The sequence below is a fragment of the Pseudophryne corroboree genome, chromosome 3 (genome assembly GCF_028390025.1).
Source record: "Pseudophryne corroboree isolate aPseCor3 chromosome 3, aPseCor3.hap2, whole genome shotgun sequence".
Lineage (NCBI taxonomy): Eukaryota > Metazoa > Chordata > Amphibia > Anura > Myobatrachidae > Pseudophryne > Pseudophryne corroboree.
The window spans coordinates 599,321,377-599,348,474 of record NC_086446.1 but is presented as its reverse complement, the minus strand read 5'-3'; the positions used below and the strand labels follow the sequence as shown (position 1 = coordinate 599,348,474).

The following is a 27,098-nucleotide window of genomic DNA, read 5'->3' as shown; positions in this document are numbered from 1 at the left end:
TCCTCTTCTACTCCGCGATTGTGGAGTCGGTACTGTGCTCCTCGATATTCGTATGGTACAGCTCCGCCAGCGCGAGGGACAGATGCAGGCTCCAAAAGGTGGTCAGAACCGCAGAGAAGATCATCGGGGCCGACCTTCCCTCAGTCCATGACCTGTACTTGTACAGAGCTAAAAAGCGGGCAATGAACATAGTAAAAGACCAGCTACACCCCAGCCACAGCATGTTTAACTTGCTTCCTTCAGGCAGGCATTACAGGACTGTCCCCGCCAGATCCACCAGAAGCCTCAAAAGTTTCTTTCCCCAAGCTGTCCGCCTGCTGAACTCCTGAACATTGACTGACTAGACGTACATGTAACTAACTTGTGTCCCTACGGTATACCTATCTGTGTAACTTTACTTGCCCCCCCCCCCCCACACACACACACACACCTACTTACCTGTTACCTACTTGGCTGTTGTATAGCAAACCGAAGACAAATTCCTAGTATACGTAAGTATACCTGGCCAATAAAGCTGATTCTGATTCTGATTAGATAAAATAAAGCCAGTTTGTGTAAGGGCCTCCAAATTGCCTCTTTTTCCTGCCAGTATACGTACGGACTGTCTGACATGCCTACAGTGATGCTATCACTCATATAATCCTCCACCATTCTTTCAATGGTGACAGAATCATATGCAGTGACAGTAGACGACATGTCAGTAATCGTTGGCAGATCCTTCAGTCCAGACCAGATGTCAGTTTTCGCTCCTTTCTGCCCTGCATCACCGCCAGCGGCTGGTTTTGGAAATGTTATCCTTTTCCTGGCAGCTCCAGTGGCAGGATAAAATGAAGGAGGAGCTGTTGGCGGGTCACGTTGCGCCTGACTTGACAAGTGTCTGACCAGCAGGTCTTTGAAAATCTGCAGACTTGTGTCTGCCGGAAAGAGAGATACAACGTAGGCTTTAAGCCTAGGATCAAGCACGGTGGCCAAAATGTAGTGCTCTGATTTCAACAGATTGACCACCCGTGAATCCTGGTTAAGCGAATGAAGGGCTCCATCCACAAGTCCCACATGCCTAGCGGAATCGCTCCATTTTAGCTCCTCCTTCAATCTCTCCAGCTGCTTTTGCAAAAGCCTGATGAGGGGAATGACCTGACTTAGGCTGGCAGTGTCTGACCTGACTTCACGTGTGGCAAGTTCAAAGGGTTGCAGGACCTTGCACAACGCTGAAATCATTCTCCACTGCGCTTGAGTCAGGTGCATTCCCCCTCCTTTGCCTATATCGTAGGCAGATGTATAGGTTTGAATGGCCTTTTGCTGCTCCTCCATCCTCTGAAGCATATAGAGGGTTGAATTCCACCTCGTTACCACCTCTTGCTTCAGCTGATGGCAGGACATGTTCATGAGTGTTTGCTGTTGCTCCAGTGCCGTCAGTGGCAATTCTTTGGGGCACCGACAGCATCTCCATTATGCCCCTGTCGTTTTAAAAAAAAATCTGCACCACCAAATTCATTGTATGTGCAAAACATGGGACGTGCTGGAATTTGCCCACATGTAATCCACGCACAATATTGGTGGCGTTGTCCGATGTCACAAATCCCCAGGAGAGTCCAATTGGGGTAAGCCAATCTGCGATGATGTTCCTCAGTTTCCGTAAGAGGTTGTCAGATGTGTGCCTCTTATGGAAAGCGGTGATACAAAGTGTAGCTTGCCTAGGAATGAGTTGGCATTTGCCAGATGCTGCTACTGTTGTTGCTGCGGGAGGCAACACTTCTACCCAGTGGGCTATCACAGTCATATAGTCCTTAGTCTGCCCTGCTCCACTTGTCCACATGTCTGTGGTTAAGTGGACACTAGTACAACTGCATTTTTTAGGACACTGGTGACTCTTTTTCTGACATCTGTGTACATTCTCGGTATCACCTGCCTAGAGAAGTGGAACCTAGATGGGATTTGGTACCGGGGACACACTACCTCAAGCAATTCTCTAAGACCTTGTGAACTAACGGCAGATACCGGGCGCACGTCTAACACCAACATTGTTGTCAAGGCCTGAGTTATCCGCTTTGCAACAGGATGACTGCTGTGATATTTCATCTTCCTTGCAAAGGACTGTTGGACAGTCAACTGCTTACTGGAAGTAGTACAAGTGGTCTTCCGACTTCCCCTCTGGGATGATGATCGACTCCCAGCAGCAACAACAGCAGCGCCAGCAGTAACAACAGCAGCAGTAGGCATTCCACTCAAGGATCCATCGGAGGAATCCCAGTTAGGAGAGGACTCGTCAGACTTGCCAGTGACATGGCCTGAAGGACTATTGGCGTTCCTTTCTAAGGAGGAAATTGACATTGAGAGAGTTTGTGGTGTGGTTTGCAGGAGCTTGGGTACAAGAGGAAGAAGGGATTTAGTTGTCAGTGGACTGCTTCCGCTGTCACCTAAAGTTTTTGAACTTTTCAATGACTTCTGATGAATGCGCTCCAGGTGATGTATAAGGGAGGATGTTCCTAGGTGGTTAACGTCCTTACCACTACTTATTTCAGCTTGACAAAGGCAACACATGGCTTGACACCTGTTGTCCGCATTTCTGTTAAAATAATTCCACACCGAAGAGGTGATTTTTTTTGTATTTTGACCAGGCATGTCAATGGCCATATTCATCCCATGGACAACAGGTGTCTCCCCGGGTGCCTGACTTAAACAAACCACCTCACCATCAGAATTCTCCTTGTCAATTTCCTCCTCAGCGCCAGCAACACCCATATCCTCATCCTGGTGTACTTCAACAGTGACATCTTCAATTTGACTATCAGGAACTGGACTGCGGGTGCTCCTTCCAGCAATTGCAGGGGGCGTGCAAATGGTGGAAGGCGCCACCTCTTCCCGTCCAGTGCTGGGAAGGTCAGGCATAGCAACCGACACAATTGGACTCTCCTTGGGGATTTGTGATTTAGAAGAATGCACAGTTCTTTGCTGTGCTTTTGCCAGCTTAACTCTTTTAATTTTTCTAGCGGGAGGATGAGTGCTTCCATCCACATGTGAAGCTGAACCACTAGCCATGAACATAGGCCAGGGTCTCAGCCGTTCCTTGCCACTCCGTGTCGTTAATGGCATATTGGCAAGTTTACGCTTCTCCTCAGATGATTTTAATTTAGATTTATGGGTCATCATTTTACTGAACTTTTGCTTTTTGGATTTTACACGCTCCCTACTATGACATTGGGCATCAGCCTTGGCAGACAACGTTGATGGCATTTTATCATCTCTGCCATGACTAGTGGCAGCAGCTTCAGCACTAGGTGGAAGTGGATCTTGATCTTTACCTATTTTACCCTCCAAATTTTTTTTCTCCATTTTTTAATGTGTGGAATTATATGCCAGTAATATATCTGGAATTAGACGGCAGTAATGTCTGGAATTAGATACCACTAGATAGATACCAGATACCACTGTGACTGGAATGATGATGACCTATGCACAGTGACAGGATACTACCACAGCACCCTACAGCAGCAAGATGCAGCATTAGACACTGGACTTTTAGTAATGTAATGTAGTATACTGGTCACCACAATGCAGCAGCAAGACAATGAGAACTGATGAGGATACTAGAACTGACACTGGGCAGCGAGAACAGCACTGGACTATTGTACTGTAGTATACTGTTCACCACAATGCAGCAGCAAGACAATGAGCACTGATGAGGATACTAGAACTGACACTGGGCAGCAAGAACAGCACTGGATTATTGTACTATAGTATACTGGTCACCACAATGCAGCACAGATAATGAGCACTGATGAGGATACTAGAACTGACAATGGGCAGTGAGAACAGCACTGGACTATTGTACTGTAACATACTGGTCACCACAATGCAGCAGCAAGACAATGAGCACTGATGAGGATACTAGAACTGACACTGGGCAGCAAGAACAGCACTGGACTATTGTACTGTAATATACTGGTCACCACAATGCAGCAGCAAGACAATGAGCACTGATGAGGACACTAGAACTGACACTGGGTAGCGAGAACAGCACTGTACTATTGTACTGTAGTATACTGGTCACCACAATGCAGCACAGATAATGAGCACCGATGAGGATACTAGAACTGACACTGGGCACGAGAACAGCACTGGACTATTGTACTGTAATATACTGATCACCACAATGCAGCAGCAAGACAATGAGCACTGATGAGGATACTAGAACTGACACTGGGCAGCGAGAACAGCACTGGACTTTTGTACTGTAGTATACTGGTCACCACAATGCAGCAGCAAGACAATGAGCACTGATGAGGATACTAGAACTGACACTGGGCAGCGAGAACAGTACTAGACTATTGTACTGTAGTATACTGGTCACCACAATGCAGCACAGTTAATGAGCACTGATGAGGATACTAGAACTGACACTGGGCAGCGAGAACAGCACTGGACTATTGTACTGTAATATACTGGTCACCACAATGCAGCAGCAAGACAATGAGCACTGATGAGGATACTAGAACTAACACTGGATAGCAAGAACAGCACTGGACTATTGTAGTATAATATACTGGTCACCACAATGCAGCACAGATAAAGAGCACTGATGAGGATACTAGAACTGACACTGGGCAGCAAGAACAGCACTGGACTATTGTACTGTAATATACTGGTCATCACAATGCAGCAGCAAGACAATGAGCACTGGTGAGGATACTAGAACTGACATTGGGCAGCGAGTACAGCACTGGATTATTGTACTGTAGTATACTGGTCACCACAATGCAGCAGCAAGACAATGAGCACTGATGAGGATACTAGAACTGACACTGGGCAGCGAGAATAGCACTGGACTATTGTACTGTAATATACTGGTCACCAAAATGCAGCACAGATAATGAGCGCTGATGAGGATACTAGAACTGACACTGGGCAGTGAGAACAGCACTGGACTATTGTACTGTAATATACTGCTCACCACAATGCAGCACAGATAATGAGCACTGATGAGGATACTAGAACTGACACTGGGCAGCGAGAACAGCACTGGACAATTGTAGTGTAATATACTGGTCACCACAATGCAGCACAGATAATGAGCACTGATGAGGATACTAGAACTGACACTGGGCAGCAAGAACAGCACTGGACTATTGTACTGTAATATACTGGTCACCACAATGCAGCAGCAAGACAATGAGCAATGGTGAGGATACTAGAACTTACACTGGGTAGCGCGAACAGCACTGGACTATTGTACTGTTGTATACTGGTCACCACAATGCAGCAGCAAGACAATGAGCACTGATGAGGATACTAGAACTGACACTGGGCAGAGAGAACAGCTCTGGACTATTGTACTGTAGTATATTGGTCACCACAATGCAGCACAGATAATGAGCACTGATGAGGATACTAGAACTAACACTGGGCAGCAAGAACAGCACTGGACTATTGTACTGTAATATACTGGTCACCACAATGCAGCACAGATAATGAGCACTGATGAGGATACTAGAACTGACACTGGGCAGCGAGAACAGCACTGGACTATTGTAGTGTAATATACTGGTCACCACAATGCAGCACAGATAATGAGCACTGATGAGGATACTAGAACTGACACTGGGCAGCAAGAACAGCACTGGACTATTGTACTGTAATATACTGGTCACCACAATGCAGCAGCAAGACAGTGAGCAATGGTGAGGATACTAGAACTTACACTGGGTAGCGAGAACAGCACTGGATTATTGTACTGTAGTATACTGGTCACCACAATGCAGCACAGATAAGGAACACTGATGAGGATACTAGAACTGACACTGGGCAGCGAGAACAGCACTGGACTATTGTACTGTAATATACTGGTCACCACAATGCAGCAGCAAGACAATGAGCACTGGTGAGGATACTAGAACTGACACTGGGCAGCGAGAACAGCACTGGATTATTGTACTGTAGTATACTGGTCACCACAATGCAGCACAGATAAGGAACACTGATGAGGATACTAGAACTGACACTGGGCAGTAAGAACAGCACTAGACTATTGTACTGTAATATACTGGTCACCACAATGCAGCAGCAAGACAATGAGCACTGATGAGGATACTAGAACTGACAATGGGTAGCGAGAACAGCACTGGACTATTGTACTGTAGTATACTGGTCACCACAATGCAGCAGCAAGACAATGAGCACTGATGAGGATACTAGAACTGACACTGGGCAGCGAGAACAGCACTGGACTATTGTACTGTAGTATACTGGTGACCACAATGCAGCACAGATAATGAGCACTGATGAGGATACTAGAACTGACAATGGGCAGCAAGAACAGCACTGGACTATTGTACTGTAATATACTGGTCACCACAATGCAGCACAGATAATGAGCACTGATGAGGATACTAGAACTGACACTGGGCAGCGAGAACAGCACTGGACAATTGTAGTGTAATATACTGGTCACCACAATGCAGCACAGATAATGAGCACTGATGAGGTTACTAGAACTGACACTGGGCAGCAAGAACAGCACTGGACTATTGTACTGTAATATACTGGTCACCACAATGCAGCAGCAAGACAATGAGCAATGGTGAGGATACTAGAACTTACATTGGGTAGCGAGAACAGCACTGGACTATTGTACTGTTGTATACTGGTCACCACAATGCAGCAGCAAGACAATGAGCACTGATGAGGATACTAGAACTGACACTGGGCAGAGAGAACAGCTCTGGACTATTGTACTGTAGTATATTGGTCACCACAATGCAGCACAGATAATGAGCACTGATGAGGATACTAGAACTAACACTGGGCAGCAAGAACAGCACTGGACTATTGTACTGTAATATACTGGTCACCACAATGCAGCACAGATAATGAGCACTGATGAGGATACTAGAACTGACACTGGGCAGCGAGAACAGCACTGGACTATTGTAGTGTAATATACTGGTCACCACAATGCAGCACAGATAATGAGCACTGATGAGGATACTAGAACTGACACTGGGCAGCGAGAACAGCACTGGACTATTGTAGTGTAATATACTGGTCACCACAATGCAGCACAGATAATGAGCACTGATGAGGATACTAGAACTGACACTGGGCAGCAAGAACAGCACTGGACTATTGTACTGTAATATACTGGTCACCACAATGCAGCAGCAAGACAGTGAGCAATGGTGAGGATACTAGAACTTACACTGGGTAGCGAGAACAGCACTGGATTATTGTACTGTAGTATACTGGTCACCACAATGCAGCACAGATAAGGAACACTGATGAGGATACTAGAACTGACACTGGGCAGCGAGAACAGCACTGGACTATTGTACTGTAATATACTGGTCACCACAATGCAGCAGCAAGACAATGAGCACTGGTGAGGATACTAGAACTGACACTGGGCAGCGAGAACAGCACTGGATTATTGTACTGTAGTATACTGGTCACCACAATGCAGCACAGATAAGGAACACTGATGAGGATACTAGAACTGACACTGGGCAGTAAGAACAGCACTAGACTATTGTACTGTAATATACTGGTCACCACAATGCAGCAGCAAGACAATGAGCACTGATGAGGATACTAGAACTGACAATGGGTAGCGAGAACAGCACTGGACTATTGTACTGTAGTATACTGGTCACCACAATGCAGCAGCAAGACAATGAGCACTGATGAGGATACTAGAACTGACACTGGGCAGCGAGAACAGCACTGGACTATTGTACTGTAGTATACTGGTGACCACAATGCAGCACAGATAATGAGCACTGATGAGGATACTAGAACTGACAATGGGCAGCAAGAACAGCACTGGACTATTGTACTGTAATATACTGGTCACCACAATGCAGCACAGATAATGAGCACTGATGAGGATACTAGAACTGACACTGGGCAGCGAGAACAGCACTGGACAATTGTAGTGTAATATACTGGTCACCACAATGCAGCACAGATAATGAGCACTGATGAGGTTACTAGAACTGACACTGGGCAGCAAGAACAGCACTGGACTATTGTACTGTAATATACTGGTCACCACAATGCAGCAGCAAGACAATGAGCAATGGTGAGGATACTAGAACTTACATTGGGTAGCGAGAACAGCACTGGACTATTGTACTGTTGTATACTGGTCACCACAATGCAGCAGCAAGACAATGAGCACTGATGAGGATACTAGAACTGACACTGGGCAGAGAGAACAGCTCTGGACTATTGTACTGTAGTATATTGGTCACCACAATGCAGCACAGATAATGAGCACTGATGAGGATACTAGAACTAACACTGGGCAGCAAGAACAGCACTGGACTATTGTACTGTAATATACTGGTCACCACAATGCAGCACAGATAATGAGCACTGATGAGGATACTAGAACTGACACTGGGCAGCGAGAACAGCACTGGACTATTGTAGTGTAATATACTGGTCACCACAATGCAGCACAGATAATGAGCACTGATGAGGATACTAGAACTGACACTGGGCAGCAAGAACAGCACTGGACTATTGTACTGTAATATACTGGTCACCACAATGCAGCAGCAAGACAATGAGCAATGGTGAGGATACTAGAACTTACACTGGGTAGCGAGAACAGCACTGGACTATTGTACTGTAATATACTGGTCACCACAATGCAGCAGCAAGACAATGAGCACTGATGAGGATACTAGAACTGACACTGGGCAGCGAGAACAGCACTGGACTATTGTACTGTAATATACTGGTCACCACAATGCAGCACAGATAATGAGCACTGATGAGGATACTAGAACTGACACTGGGCAGCAAGAACAGCACTGGACAATTGTACTGTAATATACTGGTCACCACAATGCAGCACAGATAATGAGCACTGATGAGGATACTAGAACTGACACTAGGCAGCGAGAACAGCACTGGACAATTGTAGTGTAATATACTGGTCACCACAATGCAGCACAGATAATGAGCACTGATGAGGATACTGGAACTGACACTGGGCAGCGAGAACAGCACTGGACTATTGTAGTGTAATATACTGGTCACCACAATGCAGCACAGATAATGAGCACTGATGAGGATACTAGAACTGACACTGGGCAGCAAGAACAGCACTGGACTATTGTACTGTAATATACTGGTCACCACAATGCAGCAGCAAGACAATGAGCAATGGTGAGGATACTAGAACTTACACTGGGTAGCGAGAACAGCACTGGACTATTGTACTGTTGTATACTGGTCACCACAATGCAGCAGCAAGACAATGAGCACTGATGAGGATACTAGAACTGACACTGGGCAGAGAGAACAGCTCTGGACTATTGTACTGTAGTATATTGGTCACCACAATGCAGCACAGATAATGAGCACTGATGAGGATACTAGAACTAACACTGGGCAGCAAGAACAGCACTGGACTATTGTACTGTAATATACTGGTCACCACAATGCAGCACAGATAATGAGCACTGATGAGGATACTAGAACTGACACTGGGCAGCGAGAACAGCACTGGACTATTGTAGTGTAATATACTGGTCACCACAATGCAGCACAGATAATGAGCACTGATGAGGATACTAGAACTGACACTGGGCAGCAAGAACAGCACTGGACTATTGTACTGTAATATACTGGTCACCACAATGCAGCAGCAAGACAGTGAGCAATGGTGAGGATACTAGAACTTACACTGGGTAGCGAGAACAGCACTGGATTATTGTACTGTAGTATACTGGTCACCACAATGCAGCACAGATAAGGAACACTGATGAGGATACTAGAACTGACACTGGGCAGCGAGAACAGCACTGGACTATTGTACTGTAATATACTGGTCACCACAATGCAGCAGCAAGACAATGAGCACTGGTGAGGATACTAGAACTGACACTGGGCAGCGAGAACAGCACTGGATTATTGTACTGTAGTATACTGGTCACCACAATGCAGCACAGATAAGGAACACTGATGAGGATACTAGAACTGACACTGGGCAGTAAGAACAGCACTAGACTATTGTACTGTAATATACTGGTCACCACAATGCAGCAGCAAGACAATGAGCACTGATGAGGATACTAGAACTGACAATGGGTAGCGAGAACAGCACTGGACTATTGTACTGTAGTATACTGGTCACCACAATGCAGCAGCAAGACAATGAGCACTGATGAGGATACTAGAACTGACACTGGGCAGCGAGAACAGCACTGGACTATTGTACTGTAGTATACTGGTGACCACAATGCAGCACAGATAATGAGCACTGATGAGGATACTAGAACTGACAATGGGCAGCAAGAACAGCACTGGACTATTGTACTGTAATATACTGGTCACCACAATGCAGCACAGATAATGAGCACTGATGAGGATACTAGAACTGACACTGGGCAGCGAGAACAGCACTGGACAATTGTAGTGTAATATACTGGTCACCACAATGCAGCACAGATAATGAGCACTGATGAGGTTACTAGAACTGACACTGGGCAGCAAGAACAGCACTGGACTATTGTACTGTAATATACTGGTCACCACAATGCAGCAGCAAGACAATGAGCAATGGTGAGGATACTAGAACTTACATTGGGTAGCGAGAACAGCACTGGACTATTGTACTGTTGTATACTGGTCACCACAATGCAGCAGCAAGACAATGAGCACTGATGAGGATACTAGAACTGACACTGGGCAGAGAGAACAGCTCTGGACTATTGTACTGTAGTATATTGGTCACCACAATGCAGCACAGATAATGAGCACTGATGAGGATACTAGAACTAACACTGGGCAGCAAGAACAGCACTGGACTATTGTACTGTAATATACTGGTCACCACAATGCAGCACAGATAATGAGCACTGATGAGGATACTAGAACTGACACTGGGCAGCGAGAACAGCACTGGACTATTGTAGTGTAATATACTGGTCACCACAATGCAGCACAGATAATGAGCACTGATGAGGATACTAGAACTGACACTGGGCAGCAAGAACAGCACTGGACTATTGTACTGTAATATACTGGTCACCACAATGCAGCAGCAAGACAATGAGCAATGGTGAGGATACTAGAACTTACACTGGGTAGCGAGAACAGCACTGGACTATTGTACTGTAATATACTGGTCACCACAATGCAGCAGCAAGACAATGAGCACTGATGAGGATACTAGAACTGACACTGGGCAGCGAGAACAGCACTGGACTATTGTACTGTAATATACTGGTCACCACAATGCAGCACAGATAATGAGCACTGATGAGGATACTAGAACTGACACTGGGCAGCAAGAACAGCACTGGACAATTGTACTGTAATATACTGGTCACCACAATGCAGCACAGATAATGAGCACTGATGAGGATACTAGAACTGACACTAGGCAGCGAGAACAGCACTGGACAATTGTAGTGTAATATACTGGTCACCACAATGCAGCACAGATAATGAGCACTGATGAGGATACTAGAACTGACACTGGGCAGCGAGAACAGCACTGGACTATTGTAGTGTAATATACTGGTCACCACAATGCAGCACAGATAATGAGCACTGATGAGGATACTAGAACTGACACTGGGCAGCAAGAACAGCACTGGACTATTGTACTGTAATATACTGGTCACCACAATGCAGCAGCAAGACAATGAGCAATGGTGAGGATACTAGAACTTACACTGGGTAGCGAGAACAGCACTGGACTATTGTACTGTTGTATACTGGTCACCACAATGCAGCAGCAAGACAATGAGCACTGATGAGGATACTAGAACTGACACTGGGCAGAGAGAACAGCTCTGGACTATTGTACTGTAGTATATTGGTCACCACAATGCAGCACAGATAATGAGCACTGATGAGGATACTAGAACTAACACTGGGCAGCAAGAACAGCACTGGACTATTGTACTGTAATATACTGGTCACCACAATGCAGCACAGATAATGAGCACTGATGAGGATACTAGAACTGACACTGGGCAGCGAGAACAGCACTGGACTATTGTAGTGTAATATACTGGTCACCACAATGCAGCACAGATAATGAGCACTGATGAGGATACTAGAACTGACACTGGGCAGCAAGAACAGCACTGGACTATTGTACTGTAATATACTGGTCACCACAATGCAGCAGCAAGACAATGAGCAATGGTGAGGATACTAGAACTTACACTGGGTAGCGAGAACAGCACTGGACTATTGTACTGTAATATACTGGTCACCACAATGCAGCAGCAAGACAATGAGCACTGATGAGGATACTAGAACTGACACTGGGCAGCGAGAACAGCACTGGACTATTGTACTGTAGTTTACTGGTCACCCCAATGCAGCACAGATAATGAGCACTGATGAGGATACTAGAACTGACAGTGGGCAGCGAGAACAGCACTGGACTATTGTACTGTAATATACTGATCACCACAATGCAGCAGCAAGACAATGAGCACTGATGAGGATACTAGAACTGACACTGAGCAGCAAGAACAGCACTGGACATCAGTCCAGTCACAGTGGTGGTGTCCTATGTGCCATATATCCAGTGCTGCTGTATAAGTCCAGTCCAGTGGTGCTGTGTTGTGCTGCATCAGTCCAGTGCTGGTGTCTTGTGCTGAAGTATAGTCAAAGTGGTGGTGTCCTCTGCTGTTATATGTCTAGTGCTGCTGTATAAGTCTAGTCCAGTGGTGCTGTGTTGTGCTGCATCAGTTCAGTGGTGGTGTATTGTGCTGCAACAGTCCAGTCACAGTGGTGGTGTCATCTGCTGCCATATGTCCAGTGCTGCTTTATAAGTCCAGTCCATTGCAGTGGTGCTGTGTTATCCTGCATCAGTCCAGTGGTCATATGTCCCTGTGCTGCTGTATATGTCCAGTGGTACTGCCATATATGTCCAGTGATACTGCCGTATATGTTCAGCGTTACTGCCATATAATTCCAGTGGTACTGGCATATAAATCCAGTCCAGTGATACTGCCGTATATGTCCAGTGATACTGCAGTATATGTCCAGTGGTACTGCCGTATAATTCCAGTGGTACTGCCATATAATTCCAGTGATACTGCCGTATAATTCCAGTGGTACCGGCGAATAATTCAAGCGGTACTTGCGTAGAAATCCAGTCCAGTGATTCTGCCATATATGTCCAGTGGTACTGCCTTATAATTCCAGTGGTACTGCGGTATAATTCCTGTGATACTGCGTATAATTCCAGTGGTATTGGCATATAAATCCAGCGGTACTGGCATATAAATCCAGTCCAGTGATACTGCCATATATGTCCAGTGGTACTGCCACATAATTCTAGTGATAATGCCGTATATGTCCAGTGGTCATGCCGTATAAATCCAGTGGTACTGGTGTATAAATCCAGTCCAGTGATACGTGGTACTGGCGTATAAATCCAGTCCGGTGATACTGCTGTATATGTCCAGTGGTACTGCGGTATAAATCCAGTGATACTGCCATATATGTCCAGTGGTACTGCTATATAAATCCAGTGGTACTGTCTTATAAATCCAGTCCAGTGATACTGCCGTATATGTCCAGTGGTTCTGCCGTATAATTCCAGCGATACTGCCGCATATGTCCAGTGGTACTGCGGTATAATTCCAGCGGTACTGCCATATAAGTCCAGTGGTACTGCCGTATAAGTCCAGTGGTACTGCCGTATAAGTCCAGTGATACTGCTGTATAAGTCCAGTGATACTGCCGTGTAAATCCAGTGATACTGCCATATAAATCCAGTGATACTGCCGTATATGTTAGTGGTACTGCCGTATAAATCCACTGATAATGCTGTATATGTCCAGTGGTACTGCCGTATAAATCCAGTGGTACTGGCATAAAAATCCAGTCCAGTGGTACTGCCGTATAAGTCCAATCCAGTGGTGCTGCCATATAAGTTCAGTGGTGCTGTCCTGTGCTGTATATTATTTACTCCAAATAAAGGGGTTATTAATATTTAATCCAAATAATTTTTACATGGTTTGCCCTGTGTGGTGTAGAGGTACGCTCTCCTTTGCTGTATAACTCCAGAAGAATAATGGAGAACAAAAATTTGGAGGATAAAATAGGGAAAGATCAAGAACCACTTCCTCCTACTGCTGCTGCTGCTGCTGTTGTTGCTGCTGGGAGTCGATCGTCATCAAAGAGGGGAAGTCGGAAGACCACTTGTACTACTTCAACTAAGTAAATAACTGTCCAACAGCCCTTTGCGAGGAAGATGAAATATGACAGCAGTCATCCTGTTGCAAAGCGGATAACTGAGGCCTTCACAGCTATGTTGGTGTTAGACATGCGTCCGGTATCTGCCATTAGTGCAGTGGGACTGCAGTGCCAACCCTAGATGGGCCAGGTGTTTGTGCCGCACACTTGTGTTGCTTAGCTTAGTCATACAGCTACTTCATTGCACCTCTTTTACTTCTTTGCATGATGTGCTGTTTGGGGACTATTTTTTTGTAAGTGCCATCCTTTCTGCCACTGCAGTGCCACTCCTAGATGGGCCAGGTGTTTGTGCCACACACTTGAGTCGCTTAGCTTAGCCATCCAGCGACCTTGGTGCACCTCTTTTTCTTTGCATCGTGTGCTGTTTGGGGACTAGTTTTTGTAAGTGCCATCCTGTCTGCCGCTGCAGTGCCACTCCTAGATGGGCCAGGTGTTTGTGCCGTACACTTGTGTAGCTTACCTTAGTCATCCAGCTACCTCATTGCACTCCTTTTTCTTCTTTGCATGATGTGCTGTTACAGCCACCTCGGTGCAACCTTTTGACCTAAACACAATATTGTGAGGTGTGAGGTGTTCAGAATAGACTGAAAATGAGTAGAATTGAATGTTATTGAGGTTAATAATACCGTAGGACCAAAATTACCCCCAAATTCTGTGATTTTAGCTGTTTTTATGTTTTTTAAAAAAATCATCCAGATTCAAAACCAAAACAAAAACACGAAAGGGTGGTTTTGGTAAAATCAATCCAGATCTAAAACACGAGATGGAACCAGAAACAAAACCAAAACACGAAAAGTGCCCGCCACACATCTCTAAAAGTGATAAAATGAAACCATAAAGAAAAAGAAAATTAGTTTAGGAAGCTTCTTTTGTGGGACATTCTTGAATGGACTTTGGGCCTAATTCAGACCTGATCGCAGCAGCAAATTTGTTAGCTAATGGGCAAAACCATGTGCACTGCAGGGGGGCATATACAGATGGAACCTTCCTTATCTATGCCTGCCTAATCGCAGGCGAGCACTCCCGGCGTGACTAGGTGATCCGTCCGCCTAGTCATGTCGGTAGTGCACGGAGACGCTCCCAATGAGAGTGAATTTAAGTGAATGGGGTGCATCTCCGTCCGGGTGCGCACGCCCGTCCAGACAGAAACGCTCACAGCATCCAGGGCGCGCCTAGTCACAGATGGAGCCATGACTAGCGTGACTCCATCTGTATAACATGTACAGAGAGAGTTAGATTTGGGTGGGTTATATTGTTCCTGTGCAGGGAAAATACTGGCTGCTTTATTTTTACACTGCAATTAAATCTAACTCTCTCTCCACATGTTATATCTGCCCCCCTTGCAGTGCACATGGTTTTGCCCATGAGCTAAAAAATTTGCTGCTGCGATCAGGTCTGAATTAGGCCCTTTGTTTGGACAGTATCTTTGTAAGTTCCAGCTGTAATCTGCCATCATATGTATATCCCATCTTCCCTGGTAGCGATCTTGCATTGTTTTAATGTCCTGGTGAAATCTTTCACCTTGCTCTTCGCTCATATCACCCATATTTTCTGGGAAATGGTCCAAGTGGCTGTGTAAGTAATGAACTTTTATGCTCATATTACATCCAAGGTCTCTGAAATTAATGAGCATATTGTTTACTAGCTCAGCATAGTTTTTTGAGCTTTGTGGTTTCCCAGAAAGTTTCTGACAACCAGAACGAATGATGTCCTGCTCAGACTGAAGGTCGCCCAGATGGCGATGTGCCGCGGCCTGGGCATGCGCAAAAACTATAGCTGATAGAGAAAAACTGGTTTCAAATTTGGAATTAGAACGCCCAATGTAATCAAAATCAATAGTAACATTCCAGGCACCACACAAATTTTTTTTTTTTTTGGGGGGGCGGCAGTGTTATCCAACCAACCACACAGACAGTTGGGATTAACTTCATCTAAAAATCAATGTCCTCTACCCCATTTGCTATAAAAATTGTGAATCAGGACAGCTGAGAGTTATGCTCACTAATGGTGCGTACACACTATGCAATATCGCATACCACCCGGCTGATATCGGCTGGTTTGTTGCGATATTGTATAGTGTGTACACACGATACAGGATACAATGCGCGCTCCCGTGGATCGTTTTCTTCATCGTATGTTGGAATTGCATGCAGGTCCAATGTCCAATATTGCTTACAAGGGCTATGCTGTCGAATGCAGCATGGCCCCGTTCCTCCCCCATCGCAGCCGACAGCAGTAAGTGTGTATGTATTTGCCGATGTTGGATCCCGTCGCAGACGTCATCACATGGTTTGCGATGTCGTCCTAATGTGTACGGAGCTTTAAGTGTGGAAAGCTGAATAGTGTGAACACAGACATACTGAATCCAGTTATTTTATTTTTCTTCTTAATCGGAGGAACCTTAGTCACTTAACTGTTATAGGGATTCCAGTACTTTGCTTAGAAAAGGGGTCTAAATGAAAAATGCAGACTTTCTCTGCATTTTGGCTGAAAACTAGATTTTCACACATATGGCAGCGCTAAGTGTCCCAGCTGTTACTAAAGACTATTAGTGGTATGTACTAAGTAGTGATAGCAGAGAAGTGAGCCAGTGGAGAAGTTGCCCATGGCAACCAATCAGCATTGAAGTAACATTCATAATTTGCATATTTTAAAATTAAACAGAGCAGACCATTGGTTAATTTCTCCACGCTTATCACTGCTTAGTACCATAGTTACCTACCCGGATCACTGTAGATTCTCCAGCTATCCCGCAAATGTCAACAAAACCCCCGGATTCACCACTGCTCATTGAGGAATCCAAACTGTGTAGCCTGAATGAGACGACCCCAAGCTCACCCACCAGCCGCAATTCCCAGACGTGAGCCCGCTTCTTCCTCCTCCCACATCTGTCATGCATCATCTGACCAGGAAGCAGGTGATCTTTGAGCCGGCAGGGATCACCCCTTCTTGATCAATGGTGCACCGGTGAGTACTGATTGTCACATGTAACCTATAGCACAAAGCAGCCCACCCATGTGCTGTGGGTACCTGCCTGCTTTACAGACCCATGGACTGCCTGCCACCCGGTGATCGCTGGTGTGACAGAGGCGGGTCCCTCCCATTTTGATGCGTGAAGCTAGGAAGACCTTTGTCCTACAACTGCGGGGGCCCCTGGTATCAGTATGATATACTACTGCTCACTGGCTCTTTACTTGGGTTGGATTTGCATTCCCTTACTGTTCCGCCCTGTGGCAGCAAAACTGGTCAGTGCCATCCCCATGCTGTGCGCACAAGAGCCGGGACTGCTTCTTACAACCGCCCCAGGACTGTACATATCCAGTATTTGCAGGAATCATTCTCCTGGGCTACATCAGCTTTGTCATCTGGTCGGCTCCTAGCTGTGGAGCGCTGCATTGCTAACCACTACTGCTGAGTGATCCTGAGATCTGCAGGGTACTTTCAGACACTGAGCTGAGCAGTCATGTCTTGGTGAACTCTCATCTGGGGCCCTAACCTTATTATCTCCAGGCCCCATAGTTACTATATATTCCACTCCACAAAAGTATAAACAAGTCCACTCTAGCCCACAGGTCCCCCCTTACTGTATTATTCTCCATGCAACTGGACCCTCTTTACCTTGTTACTGATTTTTGTCGAGTTGATCAGTGTCAGCTTTTACAGTATGTGTTTTGAAAACATAAAGTAAGTTCTTACCATAAATCTCATTTTCTGCTGCGGGGTACACTGGGCTCCGCAGGGAATGACATTGGGGATGTCCTAAAGCAGTTCCTTATGGGAGGGGATGCACTGTAGTGGGCACAAGGACCCAGCGTCCAAAGGAAGCATCCTGGGAGGCGGAAGTATCGAAGGCATAGAACCTTATGAAAGTGTTCACTGAGGACCATGTAGCCACCTTGCACAATTGTTCAAGGGTCGCACCACGGCGTGCCGCCCAGGAAGGTCCAACCGACCGAGTAGAATGGGACTTTATGGTAGCAGGAGCTGAAAGGCCAACCTGTACATAAGCATGTGCAATCACCATTCTAACCCATCTGGCTAGGGTCTACTTGTGAGCAGGCCAGCCAGGTTTGTGAAAACCAAACAGAACAAAGAGAGAATCCGACTTCCTGGTGGAGGCAGTTCTCTTTACGTAGATACGGAGAGCCCGTACCACATCCAAAGACCGCTCTTTGTAAGACAATTCAGGAGAGGCATAGGCTGGAACCACAATCTCCTGATTAAGGTGGAAAGAAGACACCACCTTAGGTAAAAACCCGGGACGTGTTCTAAGAAGCCCCCGATCACGGTGAAAAATCAGATATGGTGACCTACAAGATAAGGCAGACAAATCCGACACCCGTCTAGCAGAGGCAATAGCCAGCAGAAAGCCACTTAAGGTCTGCAGATTCAAGAGGTTCAAATGAAGACCCTTGCAACACCTACAAAACCACTGACAAGTCCCAAGGGGCCACAAGCGGGACCGTAAGGAGGTTGAATCTGCAACACACCCTGAGTAAACATATTTACATCAGGTAAAGTCACAATTTTCACTGGAACCAAACCGACAAGGCAGAAATATGAACCTTGATGGAGGCCAGATGAAGGCGCAAGTCCAGGCCTTGTTGTAGAAAGGCCAAAAGTTTGGCCGTACTAAACTTGTAAGCGTCATGATTGTTAGATGCTCACCAAGCAAAGTAAGAATTCCAGACCCTATGGTAAATCCGAGCAGAAGTCGGTTTCCGGGCCTTCAACATGGTTTGAATGACCGCCTCAGAAAATCCTTTGGCCCTCAAGACGGAAGCTTCAAGAGCGACGCCGTCAAGGCCAACCGGGCTAAATCCTGATATACACAGGGGCCCTGAACGAGGAAATCTGGGCGTTGTGGAGGTAGAAGGGGACGCTCTATCGAGAGACCTTGAAGGTCTGAGAACCGGTGCCGTCTGGGCCATGCTGGAGCGATCAGAAGTAGGATTCCTCCTTCTTTCTTGTACTTCCTTATTACTCTGGGCAGGAGTGACACCAGAGGGAACACGTATGGCAGCTGAAAGTTCCATCGAATTGCCAGTTCATCCGCGAACGCTGCTTGAGGATCCCTTGTCCGTGCTCCAAAGATCGGAACCTTGTGATTGTATCGAGATACCATCAGGTCCGCATCTGGAAGGCCCCACCTGTCCACGAGGAGTTGAAACACTTCTCGATGGAGGCTGCTTCCTAGTTTAGGACCCCCGGAATGAATACTGCCGATATGGCTGGCAGACGGCGATCCGCCCATTGAAGAATCCTTGATACTTCCCTCATTGCCATGGGTCTTCCAGTGCCGCCTTGATGATTGATGTATGCCACCGTGGTGGCGTTGTCTGACTGCACTTAGTCTGTTCTGTATTAAATGCTGGGCCAAGTTCAATGAGTTGAACACCGCCCGCAATTCCAGAATGTTTATCGTGAGGAGAGACTCCTCCTTGGTTCACCGACCATGAAGGGAGTGTTGCTCCAACACCGCACCCCAACCTCTCAGACTGGCATCCGTTGTCAGAAGGACCCAGTTGGAGATCCAGAAGGTACGAACCCTGCTCAATCATTGGCCCTGAAGCCACCAGCTCAGTGACAGACGGACCTCCAGAGACAAGGAGATCATTTGAGACCTGATCCGGTGAGGCAGGTCATCCCACTTGTCAAGAATCAGTTTCTGCAGAGGGCAGGAATGGAATTGAGTGTACTCCACCATGTCGAAAGCTGACACCATGAGACCTAGTACTTGCATTGCCGAATGTATCGACACTTGCGGACGAGATAGGAAGCATCGAATCCTGTCCTGAAGCTTCAGGACTTTCTACTGAGACAAGAACAACCGCTGGTTGTGAGTGTCCAACAATGCCCCAAGGTGCACCATGCTCTGAGCAGGGACCAGGGAAGATTTCTTCCAGTTGATTAGCCACTCGTGGGCTTGCAGAAACTGAATAGTTAGATCCAGATGGTGTAAGAGAATTTCTGGGGAATTTGCCATGATCAACAAGTCATCCAGGTATGGTAGGATCCTGACCCCTTGGCGGCGGAGTACAGCCGTCATTACCGCCATGACCTTGGTGAAAACTCGCGGAGCCGTGGTCAAACCAAAAGGTATAGCCTAAAATTGGTAAAGGAGGCTGCCAACCGCAAACCTAAGGTACAGCTGATGCGACACTGCAATGGGAATATGCAGGTAAGCATCCTGTAAGTCCAGGGAGACCATATAATCCCCAGGTTCCTATGCCAGAACAATAGAGCGAAGAGTTTCCATACGAAACTTGGAGACCCTCACAAATTTGTTCAAGGACTTGAGGTTGAGAATGGGCCGGGAGGACCCATTCGGTTTCGGGACTAGGAACAGCGGTGAATAGTACCCTTTGCCTCTCTGAGCCAGAGGCACCCGTACTACCACTCCTGTGTCCAGGAGGGACTGTACCACCGAATGAAGAGTTTTTGCCTTCACCTGATCCGAAGGGACGTCTGTCAGGCAAAATCGATGAGGGGGGCGATTCTTGAAGGATACGGCGTAACCTCAAGTGATGACTTCCCGTACCCAGGCATCGGAAGTGGTCTTCAACCATTCCTGGGTAAACCCTAGAAGTCTGCCCCCAACCCTGGGATCCCCCAGAGGGAGGCCTGCCCCGTCATGTGGCAGGCTTGTCAGTTTTGGAAGCAGGCTGATGGGCAGCCCAGGCCCATTTGGGTTTGGGCATATTGGGTTTGGAAGTGCGAAGATGTTTTGGGTACGCCTGACCTTTTGCTTTCCCTGAAGGACGAAAGGTGCGAAAGTGAGTACTTTTAGCCTTCGGCACCGACTGGGTAGACATGCTGTTTTAACAGAAACTAAGTCAGCTACTATCTTGTTTAGGTCTTCTCCGGGGTTTTCTTAGAGTCCAGATCCACAGACCAGGACCGTAACCAGAGAATCAGGCGAACCAAAATAGTAGTAGAAGCCTTTGCCACCAGAATACCGGCATCAGAAGCCGCCTCCTTAATATAATGAGACACTGTGACAATATATGACAGGCATTGTCTAACATGATCAGAAGCATTGGAAGGCAACTCCGCCTCCAGCTCCTGAGCCCACGCTTCAACAGCCTCTGCAGCCCATGTCGCTGCAATGGTGGGCCTATGCGCAGCACCAGTTAGGGTGTAAATTGCCTTTAAACAACCCTCCACATGCTTATCCGTCGGTTCTTTCAGAGACGTGACGGTAGTTATAGGCAGAGCCGAGGATACCACCAGCCTCACCACCTGCGAATCCACTGGCGGGGGGGTTTCCCAATTTTTACTTAACTCTGCTGCGAGGGGGTAGCGAGCCAGCATCTTCGTGTGAGGCGTGAATTTCTTTCCTGGATTTTTCCAAGACTCCTGAGGTATGTCAACTAAATGGTTAGAATGAGGTAAACTTGTTCTTAAGGGCAGCATCAGGCTCCGGGTCATCAGTAATTTGAAGAATGAGCCTGATAGCCTCCAACAAGTCAGGGACATCCACCTGTGAAACAGCTTCCCCATCAGAGGTGTTGGGATCAGAATCTGTGGGCTCAGTATAAACGCCATCCTCATCAGATGAGGTGTCTGGAACGTTGGTAGATTGTGAGGAAGTGATGGCCCGCTTAGAGGACACCTTGATCTTAGGCGGGCAAGGGTTAGACTTCTTAGTAGTCAGTGATTGGTTCAATTGCTGTAACTGAGCGGACAGTTGATTGAGAGATTGTACCGGCACAGGAGGTCCCATAGGGGGCGTTAGTCTAGTTACCAGCATATTCAATAGCGTGAGTGGGAAGGTAGCCCAAGGTGGGTCATTTTGAACTCCCATTGCTACAGTCCCACTTGGGGGTAAGGATCCCCCTGAACCTGAAACCTCAGCTGCTATGTTTTCCTCAAATGTGTCTGCAGCATCACCACCACACAATGTGGGATCAGCCCCAGCACCATTGCCCTGTGTAGCTGACATATCTGAAAGCTCATGCAAGGCAACACAGTACAAAATCAGCAGCACAATACCTGACAAGAACCCCCTGTGCAGTGTTTCAGCACAAACAGGGAATTCAAGAGGTATATGGTAACTAAAAATCACAGAGAAAAATACACACTGAGTATATCCTGTGAACTAACTACTGTATATTAAATGATAAACCTGACGCACTTAGTCCCCTCAGGTTATAGAATATAGGGATAGCATTCTGAGTGATACACAAAATGGATGTCACACAGCAGCTATATGCACACACACAGTCACAATGTACAATGCAGAAAATATGACATGCAATAAAACTGCACTGGACTAGCAATACAGAGCAGTACTATGTATAGCTATACACTCAATAGATATAACAATGCACAGTAAACACTGGATGTATATCACAGGGTACTTGTACTAAATAACCCTGACTAAATGCACTCTTTCTTTACTAACACTGTCAGCAGGCATGTACAATACTTAAGTGTCCTGCAAAATGCACAGCGCTGACATGCAGGCGGCTTTACTGAGGAGGATTTGCCCAAACAGTTCCAGGATCAGCTCAGCTTGTCCTAATGGTGCCCAACGCTGACATGGAGTGAGGGAGAGAGAGAGAGATATGCAGCTCCAGGGTGGGAACATTTACTCTAAATGGTGCCCTGGGGCTGGGGGAGGAGCTACAGATCAAAGCCTTATGGACTTCACCACCGGTACTGTGGGCTTATATAAATGGTTTATGAGAGAAAACCGACCTGTGCCCTTGCCCTGGTGGTCTAGTGGGGTCCCTGTACTACCACAGTGTCCACGCCAGGACGCGCAGCCCTCCTCCCACTGGCCGCGCGGGATCACAATTTACATCGGGTCCCGCCATGGGGTCCCACTTACCACCTCCCTGAGTGTGGACACATGATCCAGGAGAACAGCAGTCGTGTGTGTGACTAATTGGAAGAAAACCGGAGCCTCCGCTGCAGGTACCCGGCAACCAGGGCGTGGGAGTGGGGGAGGTAATGGAGCTGCAGCAGGAGATGTCTGACTGACATCTAACACAGTCAGTGTCTCTGCTGCAGCCCTTGAAGTCTTCATTTTTCTTAAAAAGCTTCTTCTCAGGGCTGCTGGAGCAGCCCCCCTGTTGTATGCCTGCTTACTGCATGGCACCAACTACAAAACTGAGCTCCTGTGCATGGAGGCGGGGTTATAGAGGAGGCGGCACTGGGCATTCTGGGAAGAAGGTCAAAGCTTTGAGCCTGTTGGTGCCTCGGATCAAGATCCTACTCTTCACCCCCCAATGACATTCCCTGTGGAGCCCTGTGTACCCCGCAGCAGAAATTATTTTTTATACCCATAGTATGTCCATGCTAGTTTTTTATGAAACATTGTTGCATGCCACTGTTAAATTGTTACATTTGGAACACATAAAAGTCGAGCCGAGAGTGGCATCTCCTTACCTGTATATTGACAAATCAGGAGGGTGGTTCCCTCCCAGATACCAGCAACTGCTAAGAACACCTAGAGTCACTGACTGTCTGCAGCACACCCTCACATGCCGTACAGATAACCATTGTCACATAGTGGGCTGATTCTGACTCGGACGCAATACCAATGATCACATAGAAGAATGTTTTTTTTGCCACTGCATATGCCACCCATTGACATACCCCCTCTAGCAGCATGCTGGGTTAGTTGCCACCTGCCACCGCAGGGCACACCCCTGAGTGAAAATAGATCTGCCCATCTGTGGAGATAGACATGCCCTTTGGGTTAAGCAGTGCCCCCGGGCCTTCCAATCTCAAGGGGCCCCCGACCAGTGCTGCCATCCACGGATGAGTCTGCCTGTCTCCAGGCTCCACCGCCAGCAGCAGCGACAGCAGCTGGGGGTGCTGCTTCTTGCGGCAGATCCTGGAGAGAAGTAGACTCATCCCCGATGCCTGCACTTTTTACTCTGTCTCCCCTCCATCTGCACTGAGCCGCTGGTGTTGAGTAGATGCATAGACAGTGCTGCGCATCAGGAGGCAACGAGGAGCGGGACTCGGGTGGCTACTGGAAGCTGCATGACAGCACTGCAGCAGAGATCAGGAGGGGGCCCTATGTCTTAAGTGTCCCGGGCCCCTTGGAACTTAATCCATCCCTCGGGTGGAGTATCAGCTGCGCAAAGCGCAACGCTTTCTACTGCAAACTAGAATCTCCCTAAAACTAGTTTTCAAAAGTAGGCAAGTATGCTTAGTACATGTCCCCCTATGGCTCTTACCATCAGCTGTCTTCTCCAGAGCTGGTTTCATCACCTGTATCTGCCGAAAACTGCTTCTCCTCACTGTAGAAACAGGAAGTGAACTGTCACTTTGAATGGTTGTCAATAAAGTTTGTTTTAAAAAAATATTTCTCTGCTGCAGTTGTACACAGAATGGGAATTTGGGGACAGGGTGAATCCAGAGTCTGTGGCCAGGTACACACTAGGACGTACTCATACCTCCCAACATGACCCTCTCCAGGAGGGACACAATGCTCTGTTTCTGGAATTCCCTCTTAATTTATGATTGCATCACCTGTGCTGAAACACCTTTCTTATCCATTCACCTGTCCAAAACAGGTGCTGGCAATTGCAAATTAAGAAAAAAGTCCAGCAGCAGAGTATTTTGTCCCTCCTGGAGAGGGTCATGTTGGGAAGTATGCGTACTGGAACGACAAATTGTCTGCATCGTCTAGTGCATGGGTCTTCAACCTGCGGCCCTTCAGCTGCTGTGGAACTACAAATTCTAGCATGCCTTGCCTCAGTTTTAGCATGCCTGAATAGCAAAACTGTGGCAGCCAGGGCATCCTGAGATGTGTATTTTCTCAGCAGCTGGAGGGCCACAGGTTGAAGACCCATGGTCTAGCGCACAGGTTCTCAAACTCGGTCCTCAGGACCCCACACGGTTCATGTTTTGCAGGTCACCTGTAGATTTTTAAAATGTGACAGTTGGTGATACACAGTGCAGCTGCTGGGTGACATGGAAAACATGAACCGTGTGGGGTCCTGAGGACCGAGTTTGAGAACCACTGGTCTAGCGTGTACCCTTAGTTGCATGCTCCCACATATTATATGCAAGATTGTTTGATTGACTGTGCTGCGTGGTCAATCAAACGATATCATGTGTGCGGCTATGCATAGTAATCAAGGACGGAACGAGAAATTGTTCTGTCGTTCATTAAATTGTATAATGTGTATTGAAATTGCTCTGACCATCGGCATGATTGCTGGTTGTTTAGAAGTGTGGTCTTTGCTGTCTGATGACTCCTCCAAGGTGGGAACTTGCCATTCACTTTCCTCAGCAGGGGCTAGTTGTAACAACAATCGCGGTACTTGTCTTCTGCTTCGCCTGTTATCGTTGTGAAGCAGGAGGTGGCTACAGCACTATATTGTTGTAACCAAATAGTTAATAAATAAATATTCCTCTGCAGGAGGACATAGTACATCCAGCTTATTTATGCCCCCTGTAGCCTGGCAGTCCTATAGAATGTCTGTGCAGACTTGCCCTGTCCTGGGCGTCCCCCCCCCCCCCCCCCCCCCTCCCATGTTAGTGTAAAGGGTTGTAGTTGTGCAATTTTTCTATTTTTCACACAACTACAACCCATGCTGAATCAGGGCCAATGTACATAACCCCAAATGTGCCCAGTAAGTGTAAGGTCTTATAACATTCACTATTTCCTTTTGTCCCACATTACATTCTGAATGGAGTGCACATGGAGAATAATTGCAGTCCTATGTTCTGTAAATCATATAGTAGAAGCACATAACTTCTTCCACATCTTACACATGTGCCACAATGAGTGCATCAGTCATAAATCATAATGTACTGCAGGGAAGACAGTGAAAGAGCTCATGTATTCCAGTTTCTATAGGAGTAAGTAACAGTTTTTATGAATTGTCATTGCTTTTTAATGTTCTCTGTAAATATTGTTTTATTTTATTTAGTTACGGTAGACCAGTCGGTTATGACAAGAAGAAATGTAAGTTCGTCTTTAACAAACAGACTTGTTCCTACGACCTGGTACCAAATAAGGATCCAACAAAGAAGTGTGAAGAGTATGCAATGGTGGGATAAACATTAAACATGCTGCCTACACTACCCATGTCCAGTCTCATCTGTAGTGATTGAAGACTCTATACTGTATGTGTTGTACCAAATGGTATAGAATACTTTATAAATAAAGAACCAGTATTCACAAACATTTCAAGCCAATCAGAGAATCTCTCATTCAGTGCGGTAACAGAATAAATATGGATCTCTGTTAACTATGAGGAGTTACATATTTCATCCGTGTGCGCTTCACCAGTATGCATTGACCTTCAACACCTTGCACAACAAATCAACTTACTGTGTTATCAGAGACTGATGCAGAGAAGAACATACAGCTGTTGTCCTGGGGGGTGATTCAGACCTAATCGTTGCCGTGCGTTTTCGCACAGCGAGCGATCAGGTACTAACTGCGCATGCACCGCAATGTGAACACGCATTGGACAACAACAAAGGGCATCGCCGGTCAGCGACGGGATGGTGCGAAAAATCCGATCACACGGGCGTTCGCAGAATGATTGACAGGAGGAAGCCATTTGTGAGTGGTAACTGACCATTTATTGGGAGTGTCCGGAAAAACGCAGGCGTGCCCAAGCGTTTTCAGGGCGGGTGTGTGACGTCACCTCTAGCTCCGATCAGCCTCTTCTCATCGCACTGTAGGAGTAAGTCCTGGGTTGTGCAGAGACTGTGCACAGTGGATTTTTGCAGCTCAGCATACACATGGGATCACACACTTGCACGGCAAATTTACACTCCCCCTGGGGACGACGACTATCTGAACGCAGAACAGCAAAGTTAGCAGCCCAGCGATCAGATCTGAATCCCCCCCCATAGTGTATATTGTATTGCACATGCTGCAC

The 27,098-nt window shown here is 46.7% G+C and overlaps 1 protein-coding gene across 1 annotated transcript in view; it reads left to right on the top strand.

The window, feature by feature from the left end:
* The window catches only part of LOC135056398 (beta-microseminoprotein-like), a 151,176-nt gene extending 124,784 nt beyond the window's left edge, over positions 1-26,392 (top strand). Inside the window, exon 4 of the mRNA XM_063961490.1 lies at positions 26,136-26,392. Coding sequence (XP_063817560.1) covers positions 26,136-26,265 — 130 coding nt within the window. The 3' untranslated portion in view covers positions 26,266-26,392. The remainder of the gene's footprint in view (positions 1-26,135) is intronic.
* Positions 26,393-27,098: the final 706 nt, after the last annotated feature.